Below are 14,575 nucleotides of genomic sequence, written 5' to 3'. Positions count from 1 at the left end.
ATAGAGAGAACTTCCAAATGTTGACGCATACGTATTGTTCTTTTCCTCTTATTATTATTGAAATAACAAATAGTCAACAGTTAATATAAAAAGGGTGTAATAAATTGTATTATAAAAACTTTTTAGAGGGTATATATATCTACCTGAAACTAATTCATGTAGATTTTATAGATTTTTTTAAAGTCTTTATGACTAATTTAATTTAACAGAAATTTGATCCAAATTTTACTGAATACTTTTCAAATTACTTGGATTCTCTTTAATTTAGCAGATAATAAATAAATAAAAACCTAATATTATCATGTTTCATAATTGCATATTGCCAATGGTATGAAAACCCATATGGGAAACCTAATATCTTAGGGCAATTAAAGTATTTCTTTCTGGTTGTGATATCTGTAAATAAAATACTTTCGCTGATTTATTTTTCTGTTTTTTGTGAGTAATGTGTGATGATTCTTTTTATTAAGTTAATATTACCTATCTAATATGTATAAACATTTCAAAATATGATGGCAATTATTTCTTTGATTATCAGTTTATTTCTAAGTTCCTTAATATGCATATTGTTGCTTTAATCTATACAATTTTAAATCAGTGAAAAAAAGTAGGGGAAAAAAAAAAGTGAAACCTTATTTTGAATTTTATACCAACAACTGCATATAAAAATTTTTTACTTATAAAAATATAAAAGTTTAGTGCAGCTCCTGCATTTTTTTAGACAATTTTACTAATTGTAATTCCATTTTTCAAAATTGTTGTATGATTTTATATTTTCTATTATGCATATGATAAAAGAACATTTTAGCTAATTTTCTTTAAGTCAAACTTTTTTTTTGTATTTGGTTTATTTGACTAAATAGCTATTAATTTAATTTTCTAAATCTGATAAAATAAGTGAATATTAATTTATTGAGTGAGAATCTATTTTGTTACCGTTTGAGTTTTATATAAATAATGTAATTTTACGACTGCTTGATATACTGATAAACAAAGGTGGTTATGTATGATTCTTGTAATTTTATTTTCTAGATGGCAGTGATGACAAAGAAAGCAAGAAAAAATTGGCATTGAAATTATTAGCACTTAAAGTTGCTGCTTTCTTACAGTGGGATCTAAACATATTGGAAAAAAGGTAAATTTTTTTATATATTATATATTATTATTTAATTTTTCAAATCCAAATATTTTTTAAAAAATAATATTTGTGGAATATTTTGTCATAAGATATTGATATAATTTTTTAAACTTTATATTTAACTTACAAAGGCAACCTTAACACTCTTTTGATGAAGAAAATAATTAAGTAGTGTTGAATTGAATGTTAGAAAAATAAAGTGATGATTGGACATTTTAAAGGTGTATGAAAATTGATGAGTGCTGTAATGGTTGCACAATGCAATTATGATTATACAGAATAATGTTTGTGGTTTCTAGATATAAGATCTTGAGTTGAAAGCCTATTAACACAGGGCTTACAAAAATAGATGTGTACTCGCTATGTAAAAAGATCAACTGAAATGTATCTCATTTCCATTTAACAGTTTTCTGGGACATATTGTACTGTTTTTAATTTCATTCAAGCATATTAGAGGTATTTTTCAATTTAAAATCATTGAAATTTTGTAGTTCACCAGATCAATAATGAAAAAGGGAAAATACCTTTTTTTTCTTTTTCCCTTGTATAGATAAAATATTATTTGTTTATACAATTTTTGATTATTGTAAGAAAATATTTTAATATGATCATAAAATATTGATTTTGCATAATGGTATAATAGAATCAAACTTTATAAAATATTTAATTTTTAAACTAATTCAATTTAATAGATTCATTAAGAGATATTCTCTTATGGCATTGGAGAAAAAAAATTATGTAACTTTTGTCTACATTTTTTTTTTTTTTTTGTAAACTATAGAGTAATGTTCTAATGTTTGTTATATAAGTCTTTTATTTATTCAATATGGTAGTTAATCAAGTTTTAATACACTTAATGTTACTACAAAATATGCATTAATTATAAATAGAGAATATATGTCTTATTATATTCAAAGAAAAAAACTTTCATATGAGTAAAATCCCAAGGGAATTATAAAGTACTTGTGCGTGTTAATTAATTAAAAATGACGTAGTTCTCTCTTTTGAGAAGTAATATGACATTGGAATATTGATCAGTTTTGAATCTTGCTTTTATAAAACATTCTATAAAAACAGCATATACATTAAAGAAAAAGATTTTTACTTTTCTTCATTGTTTAATAAATATGTCCCATTTTTTTATCACATAAAAATTTATATCAGAACATATGAAATTATTTTTTAAAATTCAGATTACCTCTGACTATGCAGCAAGCCCTTCTTAGTGAACTCCTTAAAATCAGTGGTGGTGATCCAAATTTTAATGCCATGACTGCCAGTGATTTCACTGGAGATGGATTGTTTGCTTCCATTTTATATAACACTTGGTAAATATAATTTATTTGCTTTATGTATATTTATTAAGATAAACTTTTTTTTTAACTTATTAATAGTATTAAAATTATTCATTGATACAAAAGTTATTTTTCCATGTTGTTGATACATACTCAGTGAAAGCACAGATAAAACTTTTAATAAATATATAAATTTAGTTTATTAAAGTTTTTCTTTGAAATTAATTTGAATATCTTAACCAATATTTTAATTTTACTTTTAAATATGATATAATTTGTATTTTGTTTTAGTTATTGTTTAAATAAGCATTAGTAAATTAGAAAAATATGTGAAATTAGAAAAATGCAAAGTTTTAACTAATACTTCTACATTATATCATTTTTTTTGGAAGTTGAGAAATGAACTATAGCACTAAATTTTTGTTTTAAATGTTAGCTTTTTAACTATTTAATCTATGATATTTGTGCTTTATTATTTTTTTTTAATTTTATATTTTGTGTAATGCATTTTGTATAGAATGGTGTATGATTCTTATGATGATTTTTTAAAAAAATTTATAGGGTTTTAAGAGCTGTTATTGAAGGAAGTTTTCCAGTAAAAAGTCAAAAAGGTCTTAATGTGCAATTGTAAGTCAATATATCTACTTTTTCTATTTTAAAAGAAAAAAAGTATTTATTTTGTATTAATAAATAATGCTTTTGTTTTTTTAAAAAAAAGGTAATAATAAATTTAGCAGTATGTGAGCATTACCTAAACATAATGTTCTAAGGTTCTACAATAAACCTTTAATAATTATTTTATTTATCAGCATTTTATAGTCCCAATTCATTCAGTCCTGAAAATAATATTTTTATTGGCATTCTAAGTTTATCCTGAAAATCTAAATAAAATAATACAATTTTAATAATTTTTGAAAGTTAATAAATTTTTTGTTTGTTTTTTTAGTTACTTTTTTTTATTTGAATCTATAATTTTAATTGAATTTCAGTTTATATTGCATATACATTCATGCTGATTTACTTTAGCATACTTTGATGTATTTTTGTTTATAATTAATCTTACTTAAAACATTCTTTGATTTAAGAAAAAAATGTTTTCATTTTGTGAAAATAATTATTTGATTTTTTTTATAGGCCAGGACAAATGGATCCTTCAATTATATCACCAGCTGTTGTAGAGTCAATTATGAGAAAGGTCTGTATAAGAATTCTTTCAGTTAATTTTCACTCATCTCTTTTAGTCATTCAAAAGATATTTTTGTCATTAAGATTTTTAAAAAAGTTTTTTTTTTTTTAAAGATAATTTAGGGATGTTAAATATTGATTGAAAGATATTTTATTACAATTTATTTTAATTATATGTTGCCTTATTGCTATGGTAAAGAAATATTTCTGGGTCAAATGTGGATTATATGCTTTAAAAATCTTTTCATTGCATATCTATTTAAAAAAAAATCAAAATTCTCATTGTTTTGCAAGGTGAACATAATTCATGAAGCTTTAAATAAGCATTTGCTTTAACCCTTTAAAGGGCCATTTTTTTTCTAATATTTTTAATATTTTTAGGTTTGAAATTAGAATAAGAAAAAGGATTCATTTAGCTTATTAGATAAATTTAATTTGATTAATTAATTAATTTGGTGAATTAATAATTAAGTGACAAACCAAGACACATCATTTTGTGTGAGATAAAGAACTGACTTACTAAAAAAATTTGTCAGATGCCAACATACATAATTTCATACAAAGATTAATAAATTTGGTGGGAAGCATACTTCCCACGGCCTTAGAAAGGGTTAAATAGAAAAATGCATACCAAATTCTTAAATATTCTTCTTACTATAATTATTAAATAATGATTGTTCTGAATTAATTATTAATATTAAACAGTGTGGACACTGAATCTCTTTAAGGACAGGAGAAGAGTTTTGTATATTACAATGACTTCAACTCTTAGATGGCGTATAATTATTGCAAAAGCATTTTATAATGACATATCAATTATAGAATGATTTAAAATAATGCAAATTTTTACTTTAAATAGACTAGCAATTTTTTTTCCTCCATCATCATCAATTGCTGTTGTAGCTTTATTTTGAATTACTATGAAAATCTTTCTAGTTCATGTTTTTGAAATCATGTTTATAATAATTTTAGTTGTGTGATGAAGCTGAAAGATCTACAGTTGCTTTAGAATCATTTTTGGATTCAAACAAGATTGTTCGGATGCCACTTCTGAATTGCTTTGGTTCTTTGACATCGGAATGCCCAAATCCTGTTAACAAGTGGGAGGAAGGCCTCATTTTGCAAAATGATGATGTCATCTGCCAAGTAAATAGACTACTTTATTACAACCTGTTTGATTTAAGCACTTTATAAAAGGTTTTTTTTTTCTTCCTATTTTTATCATATCTCAAATCATGACATTCTTTTAATTCCAAGAAAATACCTAATATATTTGTCTTGTGTTTAGATATACAGTTAAATCTCTTTTTTTCCATATTTGTTTCTTACATTGCTTGATATAAAGTACTCAATATTTTACAAATATAGTACTCAATATTTTTTAATTCTGATTAAATCCCATTTTGTAACGTTGTCAATTTTAGATTTGCTATGATTTGGGACGGTATTATTTCTTTCAAGAAAAGTATGAAAGTGCTAGCAAGCATTTCATTAAAGCTACAGAAATCCATCCTAAAGTAAGCCTTTTTTAAAAATATATTATTTTATATTATTTCTTCCAATATATAATTTTAAAATCAATAAAAATTTCTTAATTATTATTCTGATGTTTTTCTCTTTGCTAAATAGAATTTTTTTAAAATAAAAATATTGATTTTTACAGCTGAAAGATCCTGTGTTTTGTAAGCTAGATGCTCCTAAATTAAAAGGATTTTATGATGCTTGCGCCCATATACTTGGATATCAGAAATCTGATGCCTCAACTCCTCTGAAGGAAACTCTACAAACTTCTGTGAAGGAAGGCCACAATGTAATTTTTTTCTCTTTTTTTTGAAATTTATTTAGTTATTCTATTAAAAGTAAATTTTTTCATTTTAACTGTTATAAAAAAGATAGCGTTTACTTAAGCTTAAATTTCAATGACTTTAATTTGTATTTCATAGTTTTTTATCTACATCCTATGCAAAGATTTTAAATTGTTACTGAACCAGGGATTACTATTTTTTAATTGTTAAAAATGCTCATCATTTATTAACTGAATTATTTTTAATTTATATTCATAAATATATATATTATTTTAAGGTATTTAGAGATTAAATATGATTGCATTTTCTCAGTGACTCGTCATAAGATATTTTAGGGGAAAAAAATTTTTTTAAAGAATAGAATTATGTTGCAATTGAAATATTTTTTTTAATTATTATTATGTGTTTTCAAAATATTGTAGTAAAATACTTTGTGCTGTACCATTAATAAAATGTTTTCAGCTGTGTGATCTAAATTGTTTATTATATTGTGTCATGATTCTTTCATCCATAGAAAACAATTGATATTCTGAAGAGTGATAATTTAAAAATGGAATTACCTCTTTCTCTGAGAGATGCTGTTGAACTTAGTATTTTGCGAGAGTACGAAGGGTAAAGAATATTTAATTTTTATTACAAAATGATTTTAATAAGAAAAATACTTTAGATAAAATTAATCACTTACTATATCACATTATTTAAATCCAGACATCTTTCATTTCTTGTAAATAATAAATTAATAATAAATTTGTACTCTTTTTCTCATATTAACTTATTTTATTTTTCTTGTATGATATAGGATTTTAAAGCATGTATGTTAATACATACAATTGGTTTGAAATATTGAATACATTTAAGTTCAATTTCTGAAATTATAAATATTAGTATATATTAATGAATTTATTGTTTACTTGAATATAAACTTTGTTTATTATTCTTTAAAAAAATATTTGAAGCCTGTTGGAGATATCAGTGCATCCTACACAATTGCATTATTTATAGTAATTACTTTAGTTATAATAATTATCTATCTTAATTTTATTAGTGTAAATAACTAACTGATAGGCATTTTTAATTATAGATTATTAGGTATTAATACATTGCTGCTTTTTGTTGCTTTTAAATAATATAATTTTTAATACACAATTTTTTTATTAATATCACAAACTATTATATTGTTATTGTGTAATTGTTAACATTTATTTTAAGTCATCACAATTTTGTTTTCATCAAAGCTATGTAAACTTTTTTTTATCTAATCATGATTACCTTTTGTTATCAAATTAATAGTATTTTAACGTAACTTTTATGAATTTTGTTTTAAAAACAAAATACTATTGTCGGAAATGTTAATTTGAGATATTAATTAATTTTTGTATGTTATGATATTGAAGTTATTTTAACTGCCATAGAGAAATATTGTAAATTTCTCAAACCACATGACAAATTTTTTAATTTAAAATGAAATGGGGGCCAGATCCTGGCACTAAGGTTTTTTTAAAAATTAGTTATTTAGATTTGAATAAAAACTTTGGATTAATCTGTAATACAAAACATTTTGCTACCAAACACAGAAATTTTCCTTTTAAAGTGCTTTTCCCCTTGTATATCCATTTTATAATGCATATTTGCCATGATTTTTTTTATTTGATGATTGAGTTGTAAAATGTAAATGATTCATAAAATGTCTTTGGATTTTTTGTAAACCTTTTTTTGAATATACCATTATGTTCATGCTGTTAATTTTTAATATATTTATTTTAGAAAAACTGATTTGTTGCTGTATGTAATTTTTTCAAATGCAATAAGGCGAACTATGAGTGGTGAAGCTGTGATTAGTAATTGGAACTCATTTTTGAAAGTACATGAAGAAAAATCATCTTTAGTATTATGTGAAGTAAGCAAGTATACAGCTTCGATTTTATTAATAAGAATATACATATTTTAGAACAATTTTGCAAAAAAAAAAAAAAAAAAGATTGATTAGGTAATTTATAATAATTGAGAAACTAATTAATGGTGGGTGACCAACAAAGATCTGTACTTTATTTTGCATTTTAGCTTCATTGTAAGTAAAAAATTTTAAAAAATCATTAAAAGTTAATATGAAAGGAATCTGCAAATTTATTATTTGAAAACAAAAAAATCTTTAGTAACCATGAGGATTAATAATCTATTTCAGTCAAATAAGAAATCAAAAATATAGAAATTCTATTAAAGTGTCTATTAATTACTTGCATTCATAAATTTTTCCACCATAGATGAAAATTAATTCAAAATGAGTAGACAACTGGTAAGAATTAATATCTAAGAACTAAACAAGTTTTAGTGTTTACTTTTGCTTTAATAGTGTGAAAAATCTATGATTAAAGCTTTGATGAGGTAAATTTCATTATGTCTCTGAAAATTGAAAGTAGCATTTTAAATTTATTTATTTTAAATTTAATTAAAGTGTTGAATTTAGAGATAATATTGCACTGAAATTGATTTGGTATCATGGGAATGAAAATCATTTCTGTTCAGTAATATTTTCTTATTGTTAAAAAAACATCAAAATAAATTTTGATGTTTTGTTAACAATAAGAAAAAAACTTATACATGTAATTATTAGTTTCACCATGAAAATAATTTAGAACAATTGACATAAAAATTGTGGCCATTAGGATATCAATTTTTATTTTAATTTTTGATTATTGCAATTAATTCTTTTCTTCTCATCTATTTATATATTTTCAGTTATTGAAAGATGTCATTCCTATTGCTACACCTGAAATGAGATTGTACTTAAAAAATTTTGCCAGGTAAGTTTGATTTTTAAAGCAATATTTTGCATGCATAACAAATAAAAACTTATTATGTACTAATCACCTCAGGCAGCTAGATTATTGGATATATATGATTTCAAATGAATTGTTTAGATATTTCTTCATGCCCATGATTTTACCAAATTGACAGACATTTAAAAGTATGCTTTTAATTGTCTTACTTAAGCTGTGTTTATTGTGTGCATGAACCTAGAGACAAGTTCCATAACATCATATGTCTGTTAAAATTTTATGGTATTGTAAATTTACTTTTTTATTCGTCCTGTAAACTACATAGCTATTAAATAGTATCCTTCTTGCTCAGTTTTCATCAATGGAAGTCAATCTTTTAGTTAAACATTTCATGAAACAGTGATAATGGTTTAAATTTTAGGATAATATTGTAATAATATTTTGTTGAAGAATGAGGCAATAAATAAAATTCCTTAAAAATTTGTCAAATTTCATATGACTATTAAATTGATGTTATTAAAAATTATATTTTTTAAACTGTGGGAAATTTATTTTCATGCACTAATATTTTTAAAAGTTCTCACACACACAAAAAAAAAAAAAAAAACTTCAAAAATTCAGTTTAATTTTTAATTAATTAAAATTTTAAAAAGCTCTTTTCAAGGTGTATATTCCCACTCTCATATATATATATATAATATGCCAAATTTCGAAGCTGTAGATCAACTAGTCTGAAGAACATCAACACAGATTCACAAGTCATCTTTATTATTAGTAGAAATATATATTGCTTGCTGTCTGTTGAATTGAATTTGAGTTTGATATTTCAGAACTTTGTGCTTGACATCTATCCCTGCAAAACAACTTATGAAGAAATATGAAAAGTATTTAGGCATGCTTTTCACTAATGAAGAATTGGAAACTCTTTTTGCATATGGTCCAACTGCAAAGCGTGAAACATTTAAATTTGATAAAAGCTTTACTGGTTTGTTTTATTTTATTTTTTTAATTATTTTTTTTTTAAGATTCATAATTGCTTTATTTCTATTGAGCTTCTCTGGATATATATTGAATTAGAGACTTTTATATGTCTGTGATTAGAAATGCTATTATTGCTGAAAATTAATAATAGATTTAATATGTAGTGAAAAATTTTATTGTACTGTTACACATTTCCATGGGCATTATCCATTTAACGTATGAAATGTTATTGATTTTTAAACTTCAATGATTATAAAAGAAAATATACATATCTCAAGTGATGAAGTATTTTGAAAATAAAAGCAGGAATATATATAATTTAAATGTATAATTCTGACTATATAAGTTAAATATAAAACTTCTAATTCGAGTATTTATTGTAATTTTTCTCAAACTGTTAGCTATAATTGCAAAATGTTCTTGCATTATTTCTGTGTTGTTGTTTTTTTTTTTTTTTCCACTTTACATATATTAGCCAATATTTTTTCATATGAATTTCACCATTATTTGCCTTATTTGACTGCTCTATGCCTATGCATTTTGTAGAGCTTTAAAGTTATTATGATAAACTCGTTATACCACATACTGTTTTATTTCAGATGATCTTAATGTTCAGATCACAACATTTGAACGCCGCCTATTGACTTGCACAGAAGCTGTCAACACCAAACATTTAGTGAATCAACTTCGTGCAAAATATAACCATATGCACTTATGGACATTAAATAAAAAGGTTTGTAATGTTGTCTATCTGGTTATAGTTAATTGCTTGTATGTATATAATATTCCATTTATATTGTGAGAGGTTGTAGTGTAACTTTTTAATTAAAAATGTTGTTTTATTTAGAAGGAACATAATTGATGTATAATTATAACTTGTATAATTTATTTGTATTTTAAAATGAGTATTTAATCTCCTCTGAAATACTCAGCATTATATGTTTTCCCATAAACACAAAAATAAATAAGTTTCCAGATAATTTCCTTTTATATATTAGACTGATGTTTTTTTATATTTATGCTTTTTTTAAAGTTAAATACACCCAAAAGCAACTTTTTGGCTATTTATTTTGATTTCATTGTTACATGCTTTAGATTAGTTGTAGCTCATGCCATTAAAAGATTTGCCACAGACCATTTTAAAATAGCATTGTAGAGAAAAAAATTCCTTCATATTAATTATCATTTAGTAACTAATTTAAATTCTAAAAGAGAAGAGTTTTTAAGTTTTCCCATTTATTAGAATGTCTTATTGTACCAATATTACATTATACTAGACAAATTTAATGCAATATATATTGATAAAGTTAATTCCAGCTCCAAATCCTTGTAGTTTATTTTTGAATAGCAGGGGGGGGGAGTGAAGAAGAAATGTATTCTTCTTAGTATTTCAAACCAATGTTTGAACTTTTGTTTCTATTATTTTATAGTGGGAAACACCTCTTGCTGTGAATATATTTTTGAAGAATGTTCCACCTAATGTTGATCAAGAAATGATACATATTTTACTAGCTAAAGCTGCTGAATTACGAGCAATAAAGGTAGGAGTTCTAATAAATTCCTGTTAAATTCTTTTATTTTATTGTATAATTTTTAAATTGAAGTCAATGAACAATGCTAACATATAGGTAATTGTGGTCCAGACATAGATGATAAGTAAGATTTATTTATTTTTTGTTTTTGTAGAACAAATATAAAATTCAGAGATTATAAAAATTAAGTCTTTTTGAACTTCCAAAGATCAAGTAAAGAATCAAACTTATATCTATAATAAAATACAGAAGTGTATGTGTGTCTGTCTTTAGTGGCCAAATAAGTCTATTGTATTTATAGCTATGAGTTTGATACACAGTCTTAATGGTGGTTCAATGCATCTGGATGTCCAAATTTTAAAATTTAATTCACAATTATCTTTGTTTAATATTTTATTTATTTATTGCATATTTTATTGCTTATTATATTGTTTCAAATTTATGTAGGAAAAATATATGCCTCATTGAAGAGGACAAATAATTGTTCTAAAAAAATTGTTTTGCACTTCTAAAAAAGTTTGCTTAACTTTTAGAAGTTTTTAATTATTTTTCTGAAAAATTTCAAAAATTTAAATAAAATATTCTAATTCCATTATTCTTTTTTAAGTTTGTTGAGATCATTATACGTTCATTTTCTCTCTTATTTAAAACAAGAATCATCAAAATATCTTTATTTAATAATTTGTAATTGATTTTATTTATTTGCCAATACACCAATGATTTGTTGTGAGGAAGGGAGAGTTTTTATTTCTTCATTGATTTAACATTGTACCAATTTAAGAATCCAAAGAAAAAATGCATAAACATCTATTTTCATTGAATAAGTTATAAGTATCTGCTCTTAAAGTCACTCCATAAGATCAGACTGATGATAGTGACAAATTCAAATAATAAAGTTCAATTGCAATAGAAAATAATCTCGAGTCCAAATCTTCATGTTAGATCAATATAATATATAAAAATGAATTTTTGTTTGTTCAACCGAGTATGACGAAACTTATTGCTTGCACTTGCGTAAAGGTTATATTTTAAAACTGACAGACAACAAACAGCAAACGGTGCATGTCATTTGGAATTAATCACAAATATATCAAACAAAATAAAATTATTTTCATTGATGTCAATCATTGTGAGTGAAATGAAATTGAAAATATTTAGTGCAGGTGCTATTTCTTCTCATTAATGAATATCGATCTACACAGGATGTTGTCATTCAACGTGCACAATATTTTGTCTGCTTCAAACCACACATATATTCAGAGTTTATCCCACACATACAAAATAGAATTATTATTATTGATGCCAATCAAGTTAATTTATATATAATGGAAATTTTCCAGAGCAAACAGTAATTTTTCTATTCAGAGAATCGATAAATGATAGTTCGGTTATACAAGAGTATGTCGTGTTGATTGCTTCGACAAAAATTATGTCCCCAAACATTTGTCACTTAATAATCACCAGCACAGTAGGTAGAAATAAGCCAATTCGAACTTCTCAAACAAACAAGGAATGACAATTGAACAATAAAGCAGATCATTTACAAATTGCAAATTCACATGTTTCGGAATCTCAAGATCAACATGCAGCAAGAATCAAGAGACAATGTTTATATGCTATCTGATCATGCGCATCAGAATCAAAAGACTAATATGTCGCAAGATGCAAGGCACCTATTCATAACTGAAAGTCAATTGGAGAAGATGTGCTCATTCCACATATTTCCATTGATATGCCTTTATATTTCAAACTATTGCAGTTCCCCATTTGATTTGCATTCTCACTGACCATCAACAAGCTGCAAGTTCAATCACTTCAAGTGTGCGGATTGAACCTAGAAAAATCCTATGTTTTTCACATTGTACACTGGCTGTTTACGAGTTAGACAGCCAAGAAATTAATTTATTTCTGTTGAAGATGGAAAAACAAAATATATATATATATATATATTGTCTATCTTAAAGCACTTGAATAATAAAGTAAAAAAAGTAGAATAAATATGATTTGTACTTCTCTTTTATATGTTATTAAATTTCAATGAATGTGTGGTGACGCTTTATAAGTCAGATAACAGCTATGAGACATGAGAAATTTCTTTTGTCTAGTGGTCTTGTTACTCGGCTACAAACCCAAAGGTTGCGAGTTTGATCCTCGCTTATCGCCAATAGCAACATTGGTGACCCGATGACGCAAATTACGCAGACCTTCATACAACTGTTGTGGCGCCCTCTACCAGCAATAAATTAAAAAAAAGAAGCTGATAAATAATCAGCCAACAAAAAAAAGAAAAAAATGAAGCTGATAAATAATCAGCCAATAAATAAATGAAGCTGATAAATAATCAGCCAATAAATAAATGAAGCTGATAAATAATCAGCCAATAAATAAATAAAGCTGATAAATAATCAGCCAAAAAAAAAAATGGATAAGACGCTACAGCCAATATATCACCACTAATAACAGCAAAAACAGGACAAAAAAACCGTTCGTCTCACCTCCGACGCACTGAAGGGGGAGTAATGTGGTGACGCTTTATAAGTCAGATAACAGCTACGAGACATGAGAAATTTCTTTTGTCTAGTGGTCTTGTTACTCGGCTACGAACCCAAAGGTTGTGAGTTCGATCCTCGCCTATCGCTAATAGCAACAAATGTATTCATTCCTGATAAGAAAATAAATATTCCCAATTAAACAAGACAGCTATTTTAAATTTTAAGCGATATTTCCAAAATTATTTCTTATGTAGCAGCAAAGCGCCGAGTACCAGCTAGTTTTATATAAAATAGTAAGCTATAAATTGGAAATCTGCATCATTGTTTATGATTTGAAACATTTCTTCATTATCAATCCTTTTTTTTTTCTCCAATTTTCATGCATGCTTAATATTATTGTCATGATGATAATAAACATGCAAAATAAATACCTTTTTTTTTATATATAATTTTATTTTATAATGTTCTTTGATTCTAGATGCTTGCCTCTGAAAAATTCAAATTCTGTGAAGAAAACAAAAGATATTACTAATGTATATGCTGTTGAAAATTTAAATCATGTATAAATATATATTTTTTATTTGTAGTATTGATATTAAACTTTTTAATTTTGTTTTTAAGACTTGTGGGAAAACAAAATTATCTACCCTTTCTGATGTATAAAATGAATTGCGAATTTCTATAAAAAATCACCAGGTTTTATTAATATTGTCGCACTATTGAGTTTTGTAGTTCATGTTTCTGGTAGATCTGTTTCATAAGAGGTATTTTTTATATATGTAAAGAATGAGCATAATTTCATTTGTCTGTTGCACTTTGCAATATATATATAGTTTTTTCTCCATTATTTAAATTTAAATTACAAAGTGATTACATTTTTTTTACACTTTTACAGCTAATTGCAGATATAAGAATTTGCTGAAAATTGTATTCAGTTCAATATTTATTACTGTTCTGTATATGAGCAAATGTCTTTTTAAATTAATAAAAAGAATGGAGAAATGTAAAGAATTAACTTATTGTAGCTTTTATTTATTTATTTTTTTCATGAGCAAATTTATACATGCTCTCCTAGTTGTCATATTAAATTCTCATTTGTGTATCTTATTCTAACTAAACAAAATTACTCTTTTTGTAATTTTGGGTTTGGAAATTTCTCTATGTCCAAAATATTACTTGGACAGACTTTATTGAATAGCTGGACATCTGTTTAAAACTTTGTATCTATTGCATATAACATTCTCTTTTTGCTAGCAGTGTTTCATTTTGAATGCCACTTGTATACCTTTGGTATAATGTTTGTGTTTACCAACATTTGAAAGGTTAAATGAAATGCTGTTAGGTCAATAAAAATGTCTTGCTGATCATGT

General features: G+C 24.8%; 1 protein-coding gene across 1 annotated transcript in view; it reads left to right on the top strand.

Annotated features, from left to right (window-relative positions):
• Positions 1 to 14,575, top strand: part of LOC129969669 (integrator complex subunit 8-like) — a 29,971-nt gene that overhangs the window by 4,686 nt on the left and 10,710 nt on the right. The window contains exons 3-15 of the mRNA XM_056084325.1: positions 1,033 to 1,135; positions 2,332 to 2,466; positions 2,995 to 3,060; positions 3,568 to 3,628; positions 4,591 to 4,764; positions 5,043 to 5,135; positions 5,282 to 5,428; positions 5,938 to 6,035; positions 7,188 to 7,320; positions 8,160 to 8,224; positions 9,031 to 9,185; positions 9,781 to 9,914; positions 10,612 to 10,722. Coding sequence (XP_055940300.1) covers positions 1,033 to 1,135; positions 2,332 to 2,466; positions 2,995 to 3,060; positions 3,568 to 3,628; positions 4,591 to 4,764; positions 5,043 to 5,135; positions 5,282 to 5,428; positions 5,938 to 6,035; positions 7,188 to 7,320; positions 8,160 to 8,224; positions 9,031 to 9,185; positions 9,781 to 9,914; positions 10,612 to 10,722 — 1,475 coding nt within the window. The remainder of the gene's footprint in view (positions 1 to 1,032; positions 1,136 to 2,331; positions 2,467 to 2,994; positions 3,061 to 3,567; positions 3,629 to 4,590; positions 4,765 to 5,042; positions 5,136 to 5,281; positions 5,429 to 5,937; positions 6,036 to 7,187; positions 7,321 to 8,159; positions 8,225 to 9,030; positions 9,186 to 9,780; positions 9,915 to 10,611; positions 10,723 to 14,575) is intronic.

The sequence above is a fragment of the Argiope bruennichi genome, chromosome 5 (assembly GCF_947563725.1).
Source record: "Argiope bruennichi chromosome 5, qqArgBrue1.1, whole genome shotgun sequence".
Taxonomy (NCBI): Eukaryota; Metazoa; Arthropoda; class Arachnida; order Araneae; family Araneidae; genus Argiope; species Argiope bruennichi.
Note: the sequence above shows the minus strand (reverse complement) of the source record. Positions and strands in the feature narration are given on the sequence as shown.